The 18496-nt window shown below is 49.4% G+C and overlaps 3 protein-coding genes across 3 annotated transcripts; 1 reads left to right on the top strand and 2 right to left on the bottom strand.

Annotated features, from left to right (window-relative positions):
- Positions 1-1011: 1011 nt before the first annotated feature.
- Positions 1012-3043, top strand: N7446_003338 (putative glycosyl hydrolase; the record flags this gene model as incomplete). Its single annotated transcript, XM_058512087.1, has 2 exons — positions 1012-1897; positions 1956-3043. The coding sequence occupies 2 exons, from the start codon at positions 1012-1014 to the stop codon at positions 3041-3043; spliced, it is 1974 nt and encodes a 657-aa protein (XP_058377623.1).
- Positions 3044-6099: 3056 nt separating this feature from the next.
- Positions 6100-7047, bottom strand: flbD (putative MYB family conidiophore development protein FlbD; the record flags this gene model as incomplete). Its single annotated transcript, XM_058512086.1, has 1 exon — positions 6100-7047. The coding sequence occupies one exon, from the start codon at positions 7045-7047 to the stop codon at positions 6100-6102; it is 948 nt and encodes a 315-aa protein (XP_058377622.1).
- Positions 7048-13007: 5960 nt separating this feature from the next.
- Positions 13008-18035, bottom strand: N7446_003336 (uncharacterized protein; the record flags this gene model as incomplete). The annotated part of the gene is made up of 4 exons (XM_058512085.1): positions 13008-13631; positions 13682-16283; positions 16331-17824; positions 17950-18035. 4 exons carry the CDS (start codon positions 18033-18035, stop codon positions 13008-13010), a joined length of 4806 nt encoding a protein of 1601 aa, XP_058377621.1.
- Positions 18036-18496: the final 461 nt, after the last annotated feature.

Here is an 18496-nt window from a genome sequence, read left to right as displayed (position 1 = left end):
GGCAGTATAGACTGAAATGCGTATATCAGCCCTGGAGGTATTCATTGATTCTATGATTACTATAATTACTGTGGGATTGACATCAGATGGAGGAATATTCATTGGATAACTACTTATATACTTGGGTCATCCCAGAGAAAGACAAATATCCCTTGATAGAGACGACTGTCAATGGAAGCAGCCGAACCTAAAAGACCTATAATTAGTCTAATTGTTTCTCAATCTCAAAATTTGGTAGTGAGATCCTCTGTCCTGTGGCAGTAGATTCTCGTGCGGGCTCTTCGTGTGTTATCGTTTATTTGCACCCTCAGGCCTACTACTATGTGAATACAATACAACATGTTTGAAGGTAACGTTAACTCGGTACATCAAAGCACATTGTTCACCCACAGCGGATGATATAGATAATCTTTGATATTGATATTGATATTGAATTAGGCAGAGCCTAGGAATATAGCTAGCTTATTTGAGTGGATCTATAGCTTGCTTCTGTTCTTTGCATTCCCATGATCTAGAAACACACTACTATCCTCGCGGTCATGGTGTTTGTCCAAGTAGATCAAAAGATGAAGGAAATACTGGCTTCATTCCTCGTCCTCTCGGGCAGGTCATTCACCAATATGATATGACGGTTTCTTCTTTTGGAGACGGAGGTACATCCGTGACATATGTGGAAGACTGAATTTAGGCTAATCCCTCGGTCGACACTGCCTATGACCTCGAAGCGTTTAAAGGTCGGTATCTCCACCTCCACAGTTCTCCGAGCTCCGGCAGCTCTGGAGCAAATGGTTCTGGGTTCCGTATTTCCCTGCAGTCGATCTACGGGAAATACCATCAAAAATAGCCATGGCTCAGCCTTGGTACTACATACGTGGTGAGGGGTACATGTCATTCCTCAATACTTAAAGTTGCTTGAACTGGGCTATGTAACTGTGCAGCTAAAAGCCCTCTCAATCGTGCCATCTTCGAACAAGGACAGCACTAGCCACCACTCACGATTTTCTGTTCATAATGCTCTCTTCCGAAGGCGACAAGCTCGTCTTTCGTTTTGACGACCATATCCTATGGGTTCAGCCATGGGGAGAGAATTCATTTCGCATCCGAGCAACCAAGCAGGCATCAATGCCCACAGAAGACTGGGCCCTCTCCTCCAAGCCCGCAAGCGGAAACACGAGTATCGAAATACCCTTCACTGACCAAGATGCGCGTATCTCAAATGGCAAGATCAAAGCAACTGTTTCGCGCAGGGGAAAACTCACCATCTACAACTCGAGTGGTAAAAAGCTCTTGGAGGAGTATGCCCGACACAGACAAGACCCGAAGGACCCTAAATGCAGTGCATTAACAATAGAGGCTCGCGAGCTGCGTCCAATCTTAGGCGGAGACTACCACCTCACAATGCGGCTCGAATCTCTCGATCCTAAAGAAAAGATCTTCGGCATGGGTCAGTACCAACAGCCCTACTTGAATCTCAAGGGGGCAGACCTTGAGCTAGCACACCGAAACTCCCAAGCTAGTGTCCCCTTTGCGGTATCCTCTCTCGGCTACGGGCTTCTGTGGAATAACCCTGGCATTGGACGGGCAGTTCTAGGTACGAATGTCCTGAGCTTTGAAGCATACTCCACAAAGGCACTGGACTATTGGGTTGTGGCGGGGGATACACCAGCCGAGATCGAAGAGGCATATGCCCAAGTCACGGGCTATGTGCCCATGATGCCAGAGTATGGTCTTGGTTTCTGGCAATGCAAGCTCCGTTATTGGAATCAAGAGCAGCTACTCAATGTTGCGCGCGAGTACCACCGTCGCAATGTTCCTCTGGATCTGATTGTCGTTGATTTCTTCCATTGGAAGCATCAAGGCGAATGGAGCTTTGACCCGGAGTTCTGGCCGGATCCCGGTAAGTACTATACACAGTATACTATCAGGTAGATATCAAATCATGCTGACGTATGTAGATGCCATGATCAAGGAGTTGAAAGAGCTCAAAGTAGAACTGATGGTCTCCATCTGGCCGACAGTTGAAAACGCCTCTGAGAACTTCCCAGAGATGCTCGAACGCGGACTCCTAATCCGCCACGACCGGGGTATGCGCGTAGCAATGCAATGTGACGGCGACATAACACACTTCGACGCAACAAACCCAGAAGCACGAAAGTTCATCTGGAGCAGGGCAAAGAAGAACTACTATGATAAGGGCATCAAAATATTCTGGCTCGACGAAGCCGAACCCGAATACTCAATCTACGACTTCGATATCTACCGCTACCACGCCGGCAGCAACCTCCAGATCGGCAACACCTATCCCAAAGAATACGCACGCGGCTTCTACGAAGGCATGCAAGCAGAAGGCCAAACAAACATTGTGAACCTACTACGATGCGCCTGGGCGGGCAGCCAGAAATACGGAGCCCTAGTATGGAGCGGCGACATCGCATCCTCGTGGGACTCGTTCCGCAATCAGCTAGCAGCCGGGCTGAACATGGGACTTGCAGGCATCCCCTGGTGGACAACCGACATCGGCGGATTCCACGGCGGCAACCCAGACGACCCAGAATTTCGCGAACTGTTCACCAGATGGTTCCAATGGGGAGCGTTCTGTCCTGTGATGAGACTGCATGGAGACCGGGAACCCAAGCCGGAGGGACAGCCTACTGCCAGTGGAGCGGATAATGAGATCTGGTCGTATGGAGAGGAGCTGTATGAGATCTGTAAGAGATATATCGGGATTCGGGAGCAGTTGCGGGATTACACACGGGGGTTGATGCGGGAGGCTCATGAGAAGGGGACGCCTGTTATGCGGACTTTGTTCTATGTATTCCCTGACGATGAACGTGCCTGGGAGGTTGAGACTCAGTTTATGTTCGGGTCTAAGTATCTGATTGTGCCGGTGTTGAAGCCCGGACAGCGTGTCATCAAGGTCTATCTTCCTGATGGGGCATCGTGGAAGGTATGGGGTGGCCATGATGATGTCGTATATCAGGGTGGTCGAGATGTTGATTTCGACTGCCCGATTGAGAGCATGCCTGTCTTTTGTCGTCAGTAGATAGGCTGCCGGGTTGGGACCTTGGAGCTTTGGGTTTACAGATTGTTATTTCTTGCTTTCTACATCACGTCAGATTGTTACTAGATCTTAAATGAGGATAAAGTATTGAGTTTGTCACAACTTCCATGGAACGATATTGAAACAATCAAAAACGAAAGCTCTCGCCGCATTGTCAGATTCTCCTGTCTCACCTCGTATACTTCGTATATAAACGACAGATGCCTTGGGCATCTACTGCAAACCCCGAACCAAGGACCAGCACATCAGATCTGCGATCTGTAATCCACATGCAAAAAGCCAACTCAAAACAACCCAAGAAATTGAGACATAAACAGCCCCATAAGCCCCCATAACCTGGGAAACGATAACCCGCAACCTTCTACGAAACCTTGTACCCCTGACAAGCATCAAAACCACGGGTCACGGCCCTCGAACAGGAAAATGGAGAACCGCGCAGACATTTCACCTAAGAAGTGAGACATTCGGGAAACCGAAGTAAACTTTCAGGAGAAAAATCTGAAGCCAAAAAAACAAGGCAAGGAACAAAAGAAACAGGAAAATACCATTGATCCCGACAGACGGGTACCTTTTTACGCTAGGCTGTAATGGACGTTAGCGTCGATGGCACCGAGATTCTCCGTCCGCCAATCAGAGCTCGGATTTGGCTGTACTGAGTAGCTGTAATGGTGATTGTGTATTAGGGCTGGAATAGTGTACGGGGACAATATTAGGGTTACTCTACCATTTCGCGCCGGGTAAATCCCTTGATCGCGATGAATACGCGCCAGCAAATCGTGATCCAGAGAAAAGCACATGTTATGCGCAGGTTACGCCGATACAGATCCCGATGCCCGGAATTGAGCGCGCCAAAACAGCTCTATAAGGCGATTGTGGCTGCCGATCACAGGGAACCGGCGGCTTGGGACGCAACGGGCAAGTGTCAAAATTCGCAATGCCGATGCCATTCCTGAAAGGTGTCTTCTCCGTACAGAATGGAGAACCCCTGATCCTTACCTTCCTGTCCCACGGTTATCCCACTCTCCACCCCTATAAACCTTGACAACGTCCCCTTTTTGTGGCAGTCGACCTTTTTTACCGTCCCAAGGACGCCTACGCCGTAAACAAGACTCCGTATATGACATCAGAGTTTTCTCCCGTTTGGCTCCACAATATGCCGTGTGATGAGGGTTACAGTACGGAGTACAGACGGACATGTACAAGGATTCCAAATACTTGGGGACCTGGCAGCGCTTGCTGGGATATCAAATTGTTTAGCTTTGATATCTATGTGTTGCATGCACAGTGTAGTACGACCTGAGTGATAGTTTCTGATCACGCTATTAGGTTTGGTTGCGATCACACTGAAGGGCAGAATGCTCGATCTGATTCGGTGGATTTAGGGCTCAGCTCCCCATCAGCCGATGGTGGCTTACACATTCCAGGTTGACATACGACCCTCTTTTGTCATTCTCGTACAGCCCTCTCTCGCACAGGGTACCCCCACCCATACAGGATGGTGGAGCTGAATATCCCGTGTAGTGTCACAGAATCTTGCGCGATAGGAGGTGTTCCGACGGATGGGTCATTGGGTGGATATGAATGTGAGTTACTACTGTATGTCCACGCAAATGTGCAACTCAGGGCGGCAAAAGAAAAAAAAATGAAACGAAACGAAACGAAATGTATGAAACAGACACGGCATGTACGGAGCCCCAGTACATACTATTAGTATATGCATATATATGGGTACAGTCTAGACAGGCCACACAGATGGTAAGTAATATTCTCGACCTGAAAGACAATGTCGGCTGTTGTCCAGATCCAGGGCAATCCATCTCAACGGCCCAAACGCCCTCGCGGAAGGCGGGAAATCGCGACCCGGGCGAGGCTTGCATGCACGAACACCTCCACGATCCATGCAAATCCCCATCAGCCCCGCCGTTCATTCCGGTGACCAGTCCGGTTGCTACATCGGCCGCGCTAGTCCTTGCGATTGGATAGAATCACCCGTCTACAGGGCTGTATAGCGGGAACAAGAGAGGGGGTGGCCAACGAACTACTGTACACTGGCGTCCTAGGGGGCAAAAAGGCACAGAACAGGGTAAGAGAAAGAGCGCGCAAGAGGCTAAAAGTGGAAATCAACCCGGTGTGGCGCTGAACAGACACCATCACTGGCCTTCGGGCTCCATGCCTCAAGCCCATTCATCCACCTGTTACTTTTTACAATGGAAGTGAGCAGGAGTGGAGTTAAAACGTCAATCATAACCAAGATCGGGCTAACGGAGAAGCACCGTTTGATTCCCCGACGAACCTCTCGAATAAACTTCCTTTTTCCTTGGAATATACAGTATTTGGCGTGTGCATATGCATTACGTCCCAAATCCTCTTTGGTCTAGATGCATATTGTAGACGTACAGTTAGACCTAGGCCTTTACATTGTAACTTACCTTGTACATCGTACATGGTGGGTCTGGCTTGGGTCTGGCTTGGGCTTTGGCCTGAACTCCCTTGCGTCCGTCCTCGTGAACACGGCGTGTCTGGTGGCGCATTCCTCATGGGGACCCGTGCTAAGAGGCATTCTTGTAGGAGATACCCTATGACTCTATTATGGAACATGCTTTTGGCAACGTAGGACCAAGTCTAAATTGAAAGAATATAGTTTACAGGCGTTACCAAGTGCACGAATGCAAATGATTCATTATAAGCAAGATACTACGCCATTCCAAATATGGAATATAGCATGGAGCGCCTAGTTATCTCCATTCCTAGCACACCAATTAGAGTCACTGGAAACCAGAGCCCGAAGGAGAAAATTTGATTTTTGAGGATCAGAATCATGGTAATACACATTAAGAATATACAAAAGGAAATCGTAATAGCTCCCATCAAAATAGACACAAGAAAAAGCGAGCGCGAAGCTTTTGACAAATATAAAATACAGGCATCCATCAACGGACCCGAGCGCGAAGGGGAATCACGAGTATAGAACAAGTAGGAAAAGGTGAGAAATGAAACTCGTCACAATCATAAAAATGGAGGGGTTTTCGGTTTCGCTTTTAGTTGAGCAAGCTGCTGACACCCATGCGGGTATCACGAGCAGGCTCGGCTCTGGCAGACATCCAGGACTTGGAAATGTCTGTAGGCTGATGCCAGGAAGCCAGAGTGGGTTGGTGGGCCATCCAGCGCTTTGAGGCCATGTCGGAGAGCGATTCGAGAGCCCGGGTAGGGTAGTTGGGTGAGTCTTCCACGACGTGCACGCTTGGCCGGCGGATTTCGTACTGGGAACGCAAATCGACTGGCAAAGGTAGGAGTTGAGGAGAGGGAAGAGTGCGGGGCGAAGAAGAGCAGACGGAATTCTGGTCTGAGATCATGGAAGGAGGGTCGGAGGAAGTAGCATTGGAGACCTCTGAGAAAGCGGGCGAAGTCAAGGGAGTTTCGATCGGTCGGTTGATAGAAGGCAAGGTATAGATGGGAGACAATTGGCGGGGCGCAGAAGCCAAAGACTCTCTGCGGGAGTGGGAGTATTGCTCAGAAATGGCAGACTCGATTGAGTCGGTCCATGAAGGGCGAGAAGAGACGGAGAAGCGAGAACGAGAAGGGCTCGTCATTGAGGCGCGGGTGTAAGGGGCCTCGATGCGGCCGCTATAAGTGCGGGAGGTGCTGGGGGTGGACAAGCCACGCTTCTTGCGGTTCATGCTTCCATTCCACCAGTTCTTGACGGCGTTGTCGCTGCGGTTTCCGAGGCGGCGGGCGATCTCAGCCCAGCGCTTTCCCATTTCATTGACCATGCGCTCGATCATCAGCCCCTCATCGGCGGAGATAGGCTCTCGGTTGAGCGAGGGCTTCAAGTTTTGGTGGAAGCGCTCACGGCATTGCTTGGGCGAGCGGTAGTGCATATGCTGAGAGATGCGAACCCAGTTGTTAGGTCCTTGTTCACGGACCAGTTGGACGAGAAGTTGGTCTTCCTCGGGAACCCAAGGACCACGGCGATGTGAAGGAGGCATATTATGTGGAGAGAAGGTAGATGGAGAGGTGAGAGTCGAAGTCAAAGAGTTGTGAATGGAGTAAAGTAAGGCGGGAGACAAGGTATATAAAGATCAGAAACCAGGGGCACGGGTCAGGAAAAGAAGATCAACCAAGATCTCGGAGCTGACAGTTCGGAACAAAACCAGACCTGAAATACCAAACTATTGTAATCTATAGATCGTGGGGTGTGGAAAAATGCTCCGTTGGGATCTTCAGTACGACCCGGGAATCCGGGCTGAGGAAAACAGCGTTAAACCGGTAAGGATCGGACGTGATCGACCCTGAGCCCCGTTGCTGGAATTCCAAATCATTCTTTATTCTTAATTCTTTTATTCTATTTTATTTTATTTTTATTTTATTATTTTATTTTATTTTATTATTTACTTTTTTTAATCCTTTGAGAGCGTTTGATGTTCCCAGGGTTGGGGTATGAAAAAAGACATTCCGATAGTGCCTTATGGTATATAGGATCGTACAGTATAGAGTAATCTATTCAACTTCACTTCGACTTCAACTTTACATGGCCATATGCTTGCTGTATATCCTACAGTATACATGTATGCACGGTACGTCCAAGCGCTCTGAGAAAGGGGTATACCTAGTAAGCCAGGGGCAGATCTGGCTTCCGAACTGACAAGCGACGTCCCAGATTCCCCTCAGCCAGCCATGCACAACACTTTGCAACACGATGCCCTCCGATCGACGTCCATCGGTCATATCCGAGCTACCATTGGCCTGATCGGTGTTCGACCTCCTTATGGTGATCCCACAAGTGGGGACTGGAGGTCTGACAAATTCTCTCGGGCTACGTCCGTGAAGATATACATGCTACACACAGGTAAAATGTTTCGATTTCAATAGTATGGGGAAATCGGTGGCTCCGATGACAGGAAGCTTCGACCCCGAGCAACGCCGAAGCCACCTCTCACTCCTTGACCCGGCACTGTGGGTAGACAATTCTCTGATTTCATATTTCATCCCTGGTGTTATGATGTGCCTTGCATGTCCCGCCAATCACCAGGTCAAATGGCCTGAACAACCGTCACGCAGCGTGATCGCTTATAATACAAATAAAGTAAATAGATATAGAGATTTAATATTAATGGAATATAGAATAAGTATCCGCATGGGCCACCTGCCACCTGTCACTGACAGCCCGTGGATCCATACAGAGTAATCAGTAATCTCGAAACTACACACACGGGCCACAACGTGACATTTTACCTACGAATGTATGGGTATATCTTTTCCGGGGATCTAGTGGTTAGTCAAACTAGGGCAAATAGGGAAAAGAGGGGAATATGAAATAGTGATTACAATAGTATACCGTACGAAGCAATCTATTTCCCGTGTCATACTATTTTCAGCCTAAACACTGGTGTACCATGCATCAGAGATCGGAATCGAGGGGATCGAGCTAGAGATCGACGTGTGCGAAGTTTCCAGACTACCAGGTTAGGCATGTCGCAGCTAGGATCTCCACCGGTGGAAACCGTTGAAACGCAAGCCACACCTTTTTTGCTTTTGTAGGTAAAGAGGGTACAGTAAGAAGACTTACATGCATGATCCCCTCTGGTTGGTCCCCAGTATTTGTCATTGCTAGCGGGTCTACTGAAAAGGGTAAAGATGTGCTGGAAATCTTTAATATATTCACTTTTAATCTATTTCGAACTGGGGAGTGTATAGATTAAAAGATCGAGAACTATCTATAGATCCAGTGGGGAACCCCTTTTTTGTCTCTTCTTTGAGATGTTTGAGAGTTGAGGTATTTTGCGACGAAGGACTCTGTGTAGCCATGTGGACAATCCTCGTGTAGAGATCGGAATTCCATACTTCTGGAAAAGCCGTTACTGAAAGAACCCGTCATCCTGGAATGCAACGTTGACTAGGGACTAGGGTGTACCCGAGATTGGACCTGTCACATTGGATTTTAGTTTATTGATTCCTTTATTGTTTTCGTGTACCAATCAGAGACACGGCAAGTATTTGAGATAGATCCTGGTCGACCTGCAGGGATCACCGCTGATCGTTAGTCCCGTGCACGATTATAGATGGATGAAGCAATGGTTGTCTGGAGCTCGAGCATCGAGCGTTGATCTAGACAGCTACAGTACAGCTTGAGTGGAACACCGTATGCTTTACTGTATAGTATCCATGATGTAATTGCCCCTTGTCACGTGTGATCTATAAGTTATCACCATCACTAGATACCCATTTACCCATTTACGGGCAATACAGTATATAGAATAGTATAATAGTCATTATACAGTTGTGACATGTTGACATCAGACATTGAATCGAAAATTCCAAGTAGCCCCGTAATTGGTGGGTCTCTCTTCGGGCTTCAGATTCGGGGACCACTCCTATGGTGCCCGATCCCCGATCTGTGGGAAACCGTTTGGGCCTACGTTGTCCCGCTGTCACATTATTTATTTTATTTTATTTCATTATTTATTTGTTTTACAATAGTCACAGAGTCTTCGTATAGATCTAAGCTACTATATTCTATATTTTTATATTTCTACTTTGGATGTCTATTCCACATCTAGACAGTATTCCATTTCTACTCCGTATTCTATTTCCAACCTCCTTTTCCAGAAAATCCTAAACAAAAGCGATGGAGAACGGGCCAAGGCCCCACACGGGAAGAGATGGCATGAACCAGTTCGCTTGGGAAATCCAGTTTACATGTGTACAGTGCACATGTGCAAGTACCTGTACTTGTATAGAGAGGCGGATGGGCGGTACAGCTTCCAGCGGCTTAGCCCTATCCTAAGTAAACTCAATCGTTATTATCCATGTATGGAGAGAGGAACTGGTATTGGGTATTGGGTACTATGGGCAAGTGGGTATTGTGTCCTGTTTTCTGATTTATCAATTCCTAGTTTCGCCTATTGTTCAAATAGGTAAACGGTAAATAGTGTGAAGTCAAAGGTCCATGTAAATCCCAGACCGTTCAACGTCACTCTAGGGGCCGTGAGGAGGAGGTGGAACCTGTCCGTCGCAAATTCTGTCACAGAATTTTTATCAGTGTCCACCGGACCCTCAAGACCGAATATCTCCATTGCAAATGGTTCGAGGCTTTTGTCGGAGTTTGGGTCTGGCCCCTTTTTTGAGGCTCAGGGGGGCTAAAGGTGAGACTTGAGACTTAGGCCCGGTTTGCAGAGGGCTGAGGGCTGAGGGGGCGCGTAACAACGGCCTCCCGTTTGAGGCTGTATTGTGTCCTAATTGGGGTTCTAGTTGCGAAGCCATGCGTTCCTTTTCCGACTATCTCGGATTTCTAGTCCCAAATTGAGAGATCCCGGATTGTTTGTTCCATGATGCAATATATTACTATTTACATACTCAGCTGTCTATACAGTCATAAGGGTTGTGGGATTCTCAGCCACATGAGGGTATATTATAGACTATTCAGGACATTGTAGTCGTACTTCGCCTATATCACCTACATCCGGAACAATAGATTCAAACAGGAATGATACACATTGTACGGAATGCAAAATACAATAAAGTCAACCCAATAAAATCACTTGACCAAGACGTAACACAAGCCTTGAGTTGCAACAAATCCTGCCATGTATATCGCTGTACACACGATATATGTATATCTCAACCTTAACAACACTCTACACCAACAACAACCACCAACCAACCTAATAAACTCCAATAATTAATCTAAAAAAAACCTAGTAAACAATAAACCTCAGAGCAAACAGCCAAAAAGCCAGAACGCCAAAGACAGCGGCTAATCGACCCGTCCAACGCCATTCACAATCCAGTGGCTGACACCCCACCCGCGCCACACCAGTCACAGCACCGCACAACAGGGCTGGCATCCACAGTGGCCACACCAGACTAGGATACAGTATGAGATATGACACCGCACATGGGGTGGCAATGCCACGGGTGGAGCGGTGCATGATTCTCGTGGGCGTGCGAAACCGAAGCGTTGCGAAGCGAACGGGCTTACACGGCTGAGACTGCGGATGGTGATGTGGTTATGCAAGGGATTTCGACTTCGGTTTCGTTTATGTATATGCATGTATGTATAGTATTGGGTTGGGCCGGGATTAACGTTCAAGGAGATATTTGCATGTATCCAGCTCATGGATAGGAAATAGATCTTAGTAGAAACACATCATTTCTCTTGGCTATACATTGGAGGTGTTTAACCTCCGAAGATCACCGCGCTCAGACACTGGTACATGTATGTATGCACATCACCGTTTCCCGTCACAGTCACCATCACCACAGTACTACTATACGTGGTATGATTCCCATCCCAACCAAGTTCCCGATCCAAGAAGCAGATTGCAAATAAATCCCCGACACTCGTGGACCAGGACCATGTGGACGAAATCTCGCCTGGAAAGCTGCAGCCCGGGGTCCCAGGCAAAGGTGATGAAAGACGGCAACGCACATATCCAGGTCTCCGAGCCCCCGAACCCCCAAGCCCCGAGAAGAGAGAAAGAGAAGGCGAGACACAGGTATTGCCATGTGACATTGCCCGTGGGACTGGGGCTAGGGGTAGTGGGATGACCTTGCTGGTTACCGTTTACCAATTACCGGCTACCAGTAGAATCTTATCGATTTCTGGACTGCTGTATGTTGGCTGGAACCGGTTGGCCAGTGACAGTGCCAGTAACAGCCATGGTGTAAGGGATATGCAATAGAGCCGATAGATGTACGTGTGCGTGGGGGTGTGCATGCGAATATCCTGTTTCTAGTTCAAGTTCTGGTTCTCATTCTACTCCAGCCTCAGTCACGCGTGTCAATTAGACTGGGGTAGCTTGTTAGTTGTGTTCTGTTCTGTTTTTGGCGTTGGGGTAGGTTTGCATGTGCTATGCTGTATTCTTGTGTTCGTGTGGTAACTCTACTTAGATTCGATGTATCATTCCAGCGCCAAGTACCCAGGTTCTTGAGATGGTGGATTAGACGGGAGGGCGTCATCCGTGCCTCTCTATCTCGTATAGGAGTTCGTAAAGTCAGGAGTTATCTGTCTCAGGACCACCCAACACCCAACAGACCCCGTCTCGGTAAGGCAATGTCTCGGATTGAGGGCATGACAGAGGACGCCAGTGAATTGAGTCCTGTGAAAGCATTGACGGATTGGCAAGGGTTAGCGATGGGGATAGTGCGTATCGGCTTAGTTCGGGTCGGTCCTGCATACAAAGAAATTGGTCCTGTGTATAGTATGTATCAGTATCAGTACCAACCTAAGCATGAGTATCGCCGCCAGTGCTCCGTACCGGCACGAGTATCAAGTATGTACATGCACAAGTACTGTATCTCGGATAGAGTGATGTGGACACAGCTTGATACAGTACATGTTCCACCCTGGAACGCATGGTGCAGTCGGGGATAAGTGGTATTGTAGGCAGGGGCAAGGGTAGGAGAGGGCAGGCTGTGAGATGTCATCCTGCACTGGTGCAGGAGGGATGTGTAGGTTTAGCATGACGACCATCGAAGTAGCTGGGTATTCAATTCTGGTTAGAGTCGACCGGACCCGTTGAAACGAGTAGGTATGGCATGGCAAGCCGAGCATGAGCATGAGCATGTGGCGACAGGGATAGGAACGAGATGAGAAAACAAATGTGTTGTAGACATGCTATTCAATATATTCAGCACATGGTACAAGGCTACTCCGTACATAGAAAATTTTCCACAGTCCAAGGGCAGGGAAGGAACCGCTGTCTCAATTTCAAGCTGGACAGACTCTTTGCATAATGTCCAATGGTACAAAAATCACAAACACCACATGTAGATAATCCCTAAGTCCATTACATAGATGACCGAACCCAAAACCCAGAAATAAAAAAGGTAGATATGACCCAGATGCAAGAAATGAAATGAAATAGAAGTCAAGTAGAGAAAAGAAAAAAAGAGAAAAAGACAAAGAAAAAGTAAATCGCTCAAGGGGTATAAATCGCTGTGCACATCATAACCAGATATCGCCTTCTTCGCCATTGACCCATTGTGCCCACACAGCCTCATAAGCGTCTTCAAGGTCACGCACCCAGCGCGCCGTATCAAAGAGCTTATTCTTATACCGCTCTCGGAACAGCATCTGTCGAAGCTCCGGCAGTCGACCGCGGCCCTCGCCTGTAGAAGGATAATGCAGATCCATACAAAGCCGAATAGCCTTGTTCTCATAGTCCTCGACGGAGCAAGCAATGAGATCATCGCGGGCATGCTGGCCAGCTTCAGATTTGGGAAGGGCACTGCTGAGAATACTGCTCGCCATGCGCGAGCACATCTTGTACTTGTAGCGTGGGAGGGTGAGCAGCGGGGTGCCGCTCCAGAGGACGTCGGTGGCTGTAGTGTGGGCGTTGCATTCGGGGGTATCAAGAAACAGGTCTAGGATCTTCGCTCGCGCGATGTGTGTGTTCTTTGGTGCGACGTCTGTGAAGATGATTCGGGATGCCGTTTCTTCGCCGGCCCAGGCTTTGGCGATGTCGCGGAGGTTTTGCTCGCCCAGGTCTGGGAAGCGGAGGAGCCAAAGAACGGCATTGGGGATGCGCGCTAGGATGCGCAACCATGTTCGGAACGTTGTGGGTTCAATCTGGCGTCGGTTAGTTGGGGTCAGGGCGAAGTGAGCATAGCAAGACATACCTTGTACAGCTGGTTGAAATTACCCAGGATGATGGTATCATCGCTCAAATTAGGGAATAGTTCCTTGCGCATCTTCCACCGCCGGGCTTGCTCTTCTTCCCAGGATACATGCTTTTCGCCAGCATCTGGGGCACTCTGCCGGTGATCACAGCAGAAGAAAGTATCACGGGTGAAGACAATCTTCTCTCCGTAAACCCAATCCTCGAGCTCCTCGCCATTGTCCTCTTCCAAAAGACGTTCCTCAATACGCGTCGTACGGCGTCCAGGGCTCAAAGTCTCGGGCGGAATGGAAAGAGTGTCGGCAAGAATGTAGTCACACCACTCAGCACCAAGCGTGCCCGCAAAGCCCATGAACGACATATGAATGGGTGCCGGACGAGCTGCAAAGACCTCATTGCGAGCACCACGAGTGTAGCCGTTCAAGTTGACCAGAATGTGGATGCCATCCTCGACAATCTGCTGGACCAATCGATCAACTGACCACCCACTTGCATCATGGAAGACAGATGATTCCTTCTCGATCTGCTGACGATGCACTGATTTGTCACTGGGGGTGGTAGCATAGCAGTATGACCTGACCCTAGAAGGATTGTGCAGTCCAAAGACCGACTGCATCAAATGTGCAAGAGGATGGTTGTTAAAGTCCGACGACACATATCCAACACGAAGATACGGACTCGGCGGAGAAGGTGGCGGGAAGACTGTGGGAGGAAGCCACGGAAGTCGCAGAGTTGAAGTCGAAATGCGCAGACCATTCCGCTGGGAGATCTGACGGATCTGCTTGGCCGACAAGGGACAGGTGAATGTATGGAAAGGCAAGACTGTAGGAGCACTAGGAGCAGAAAGAGCGCCAGGAAGTTGAGGCCGACGGTACTTCGAAGCAGGGTAGTCTTTACCATAGACATAACGGTCCTGGTACCATTGCCAGGTAAGAGATCGAATGGCTCGTTCGATGAGCCGAACAATCCGGGATCCTTCCCATTTCCGTCCAGCCCAAGACTGAAAGAGCTTTTCCAGGGAGCTTCGCTGACTGGAAGAGAAACGGCTAGAATCTAAAGCGGGTGCCAACTGTAGACACAACTGCTCTGCCGTGCTTGTAGTCAACAAGCCACGGCCCCAATATTCGCCTTCTTTGAGTTGCCGATCAACAATGTCGACAACCCTCTTAATCCATCCAGATCCGGTGTCAGTGCTCAGAGAATCTCGAAGCATCCCCTTTTCATCGACATGCCACCGGTCGCGGAAGCCACGAGCATTGGTGATACCACCACGGCCGACCCAATTGCAGACGGAGTTCAAAGCATTCGCCAATCCGCAAACCGCCTCGGCAAACTCGGGGTTGACCTTGACGGCGCGCTTGTAGTAGGAGATGGCATCATTGACCTTGCCAGCGTCCTTAACCGCATTGGCCAGGTTTGCCAAGGCAATATCGAAATTACCATCGCATTGAACAGCCTGCTCGTACATCTTGATAGCAGCCTGAAGTTGGCCAATATCCTTAAGCAGACTTCCAAGATTGGTGTAAAGATGGGCATGTCGTGAATCAAGATGCAAGCCATAGTTGTAGTATGCCAGGGCCAAGGATATTCCACTACCAGGAACAACACCGGGGATCTCAGGGTGCTGGCTCTCTCCGTTTGGGCGGACCAAGCCTCTGGCCGGTGGATTGTTGTGAATACCGGCCAGCAAAATACCCACATTGTTAGCGGTAGATGGACTAGGCTGAAGAGAGAGGGAGAGGTAGTAGAGGGCCAAAATGTCCCGCACGCCAGGTGTAGACCTAGGTGCTCCTGATGAGACGTTGGACATGCCATCCTGGTAGATCTTCGCCAACGAAAGAAGAGAGTTACTGGTAGTTGAAATGGCCGCATTGCGAGCCATACCTTCAGCAACAAACTGAAGCCCCGGCGGCATCCCACCAGCTTGGAAAACAAGCTTGGCGGTTTTCAATGCTCTATCAGGGTAAAGGAGAATGCTTTCCTTGGACTCGTGCTCTGTTTGAGGATATCCACTGGGTCCACCAGAGAAGGCAGCAAAGATCTGCTTGATAATGCTTTGGATGCCATGGCGTCTTCGACCAGCGGCGATGAGAACTGCATCCTCGAATGCAGATGCAGCGCCGGCATTATCACCGAGAGCATAGAGCATGTTTCCTTTGGCGTGGATCAAAGCTAGCATTCGTCCATTGTCTGAACCAGGAATTGCATATCCACTGGTTGCGAAACCAATGGGCTTAGCATCTGGCGAGCCAGGTTCCAAACCCTGAACGCGTCCCAAGTCATCGTCGTATTCGAACGATGCTTTATCAAACATGCAGACATCGGACACGTTACTCTCCGCATCACTTTCAGGCTCACTGGCATGTTCATCCGTCTTGAAGCAATCGCCATCCTTGGGGTGGCGAAGGGAGTTCTGAACGAAGTCAATAATATTGACCGCTTCCTTGCCTCGATGACTGCTGCACAGTAAACCGATCAGATGTTCGACTGCTTCGAAGAAACTCGGACGTAACTTCACAGCCCGCAACCAATTTTGCAAGGCTTCCTCTCTTTGATCGAGTGCCAAAAGGGTTGCAGCGAGGTTGGAGATCGCTTCTACGTGTCTGGTATTTGTTAATAATGATTGTCAATTAAAAGGTGATATACTCACGTTGAGTCGCGTGCGATGATTCTAGAGTACCATCGTGTGGCTTTGTGATAGTCACCTAAGCCATAGGCTAAACAGCCTCCAAGGAGCATTCCGTCGATCCATTCCCATCGGCTTTCTGCACACAAATGAGATAACATGTCCAGGGCGGATACAGCATTGGATCCCGGGGATCCCTCGTTGAAAAGCGTGCCACAGGCTCGAGTAAATGGAGATACACCTGTGGGACGACCAGTGTCGCGCAATCCGAGCATTTGTGTATCGGACCCTCTGTTATGGGTGAATTGATTCAAAGACGGGCGTCGACTGTGGGCACCAGGTAAAGGTATTTGCTGCGCATCATGCGGTCTGGCGTTTCCCATGGCATGCAGTTTCTGTCGTTGAAGATCATATTGACTAGCGGGGTAACTGTTATGACGGGTAAGATCTGGGGGAGTGGGTTGAGAGAAATCAAGGCCGGGTTGGCGAGGAGGTTTAGGGTAAATGACAGGTTTTTGGAATCGGGGGTGGGCATCCACGGTGCCGTTGGAGATGCTGTTGCGGCGGGCCTGATGGATATTCGCAAGGAGATCGACATAAACACCATGGGCCCAAGACAAGACCTTTTCTTTGAATTCCACGTTAGCTGCTACAGCAGGCCCTGGCCGCTGGAACCCATGTGTCGGCGGGCGGCTGTTCCAGGTGATAGGATCATTCAGAGGCTGCGGCGCTTGCGGTGGAAATGCTGATGCAGGTCGGTTGACACGGGCGTGGAAAGGTAGTTGATCGGAATGGCGTGGAGGAAAGTGGGTTTTCATAGAAGGATCCTGGGGTAATCCGGGCATAGATTGACCCCATGCAAGCCCCGGGTCTGCACGACTGCCCAACGGCACTTGGGGTTGGTTAAATACCGGCTGGTTCAGGTCATAAAAAGGCTGGCCCGTAGGGTTCAGCTGTTTTGCAAACGGGGTCGGGGATTCGTAACGCGCATCACGGAAGGCAGCAGGACGGTATGGGATATACACCCCGTCCGGCCAATACGGTCCATAGGGACCACTGCCCGCCGAAGCGGTTGGTCCAAGGCATGACTGTAGAGTTGCTGGGAGGACTGTGGGCACATATGCCCCGTTCTGTAAAAGTATGCGTTGATTTCCATGCAGAGGTAGACTCTGATTTAAGACGGAGTCCACCCCCGGTGGATAGTTGACCGGACGAACCCAACTAGTCCCATTCGCATCCTGAATAACTTCGCCAGGCATCGCATTACCGTCGTTTTTGAAGACCGGCGGAAAGTTCATGTGTTTGGTGGCGGACTGGTCCAACATGGGCTGCCAATTTTCGGGCTGCATCCCAGCCTGTGACAGAAATTGGCCCGATTCCATCGGCGAGACCAAGATGTGCTTGGATGCTGGCTGGATTGTGGTATCGCCGGGGGTCCCATCGTACCCCGCGGCCAGGGTTCCGTTGGGAGTCTTCCGTCGCAGGGTATGCTCCCCCCATTCGCGGTGGAGCTGGAACCTGAAGCATCGCGGGAATCGAGACGTTGCACCGGGTGGGGGAGTTGGAGGCGCGATCGAGAGATAGGGTTCAAGAAGGATTTGGAGGGGTCGTTGCGAAAGGGGAGACTGTCGCTCGCATCGTACATGGGTTGAGAGCCATCGTGAGTCGGGTAGTGGTGTGTGCGGTGGTGCGGTTGGACCGTGGGGAAAGGCGCGACGGTTGGAATCATCTTCACGGTCTTGGGAGGTACCTCGATGCCGAGGGCACAGCCAAAGACTTAACACATCAAACGGGACATTCAACTATCATCCTTGAAACGTTTCCGATGCCTCATTATGTGATGCCAGAACTGGAGATGTGAAGCAGCTTTCACGTCATTCGATAAGGACAGGTGGAAATGAGAAAGACGCAAGGGAGACAGAATGTCCAGCCCACGATGTTGGTATCCGAGACGATCAGCCAATAAAAGGCGATCTTGGCGAGGATTGCACAGGGGATAATGAAGGAGGTCACAGAGGGAAAGGCAAAGGAGAGAGGTGAGGAAGAAAAGATCAAAGTTGAAGCTGAAAGCACAGTGGATTCGGGTGGGGGTGAGAATCGAAGTAAATTAATAGTGCAGGCAACAAACTATAACTGAGTAGATAGAATAATAATAGTATAGAGTATAGAGTATAGAGTATATAATTTATA

The sequence above is a fragment of the Penicillium canescens genome (assembly GCF_028828765.1).
Source record: "Penicillium canescens strain IBT 15451 chromosome Unknown utg000002l_segment0_segment0, whole genome shotgun sequence".
NCBI classification, from domain to species: Eukaryota; Fungi; Ascomycota; class Eurotiomycetes; order Eurotiales; family Aspergillaceae; genus Penicillium; species Penicillium canescens.
This window is presented reverse-complemented; position numbering and strand designations above follow the sequence as displayed.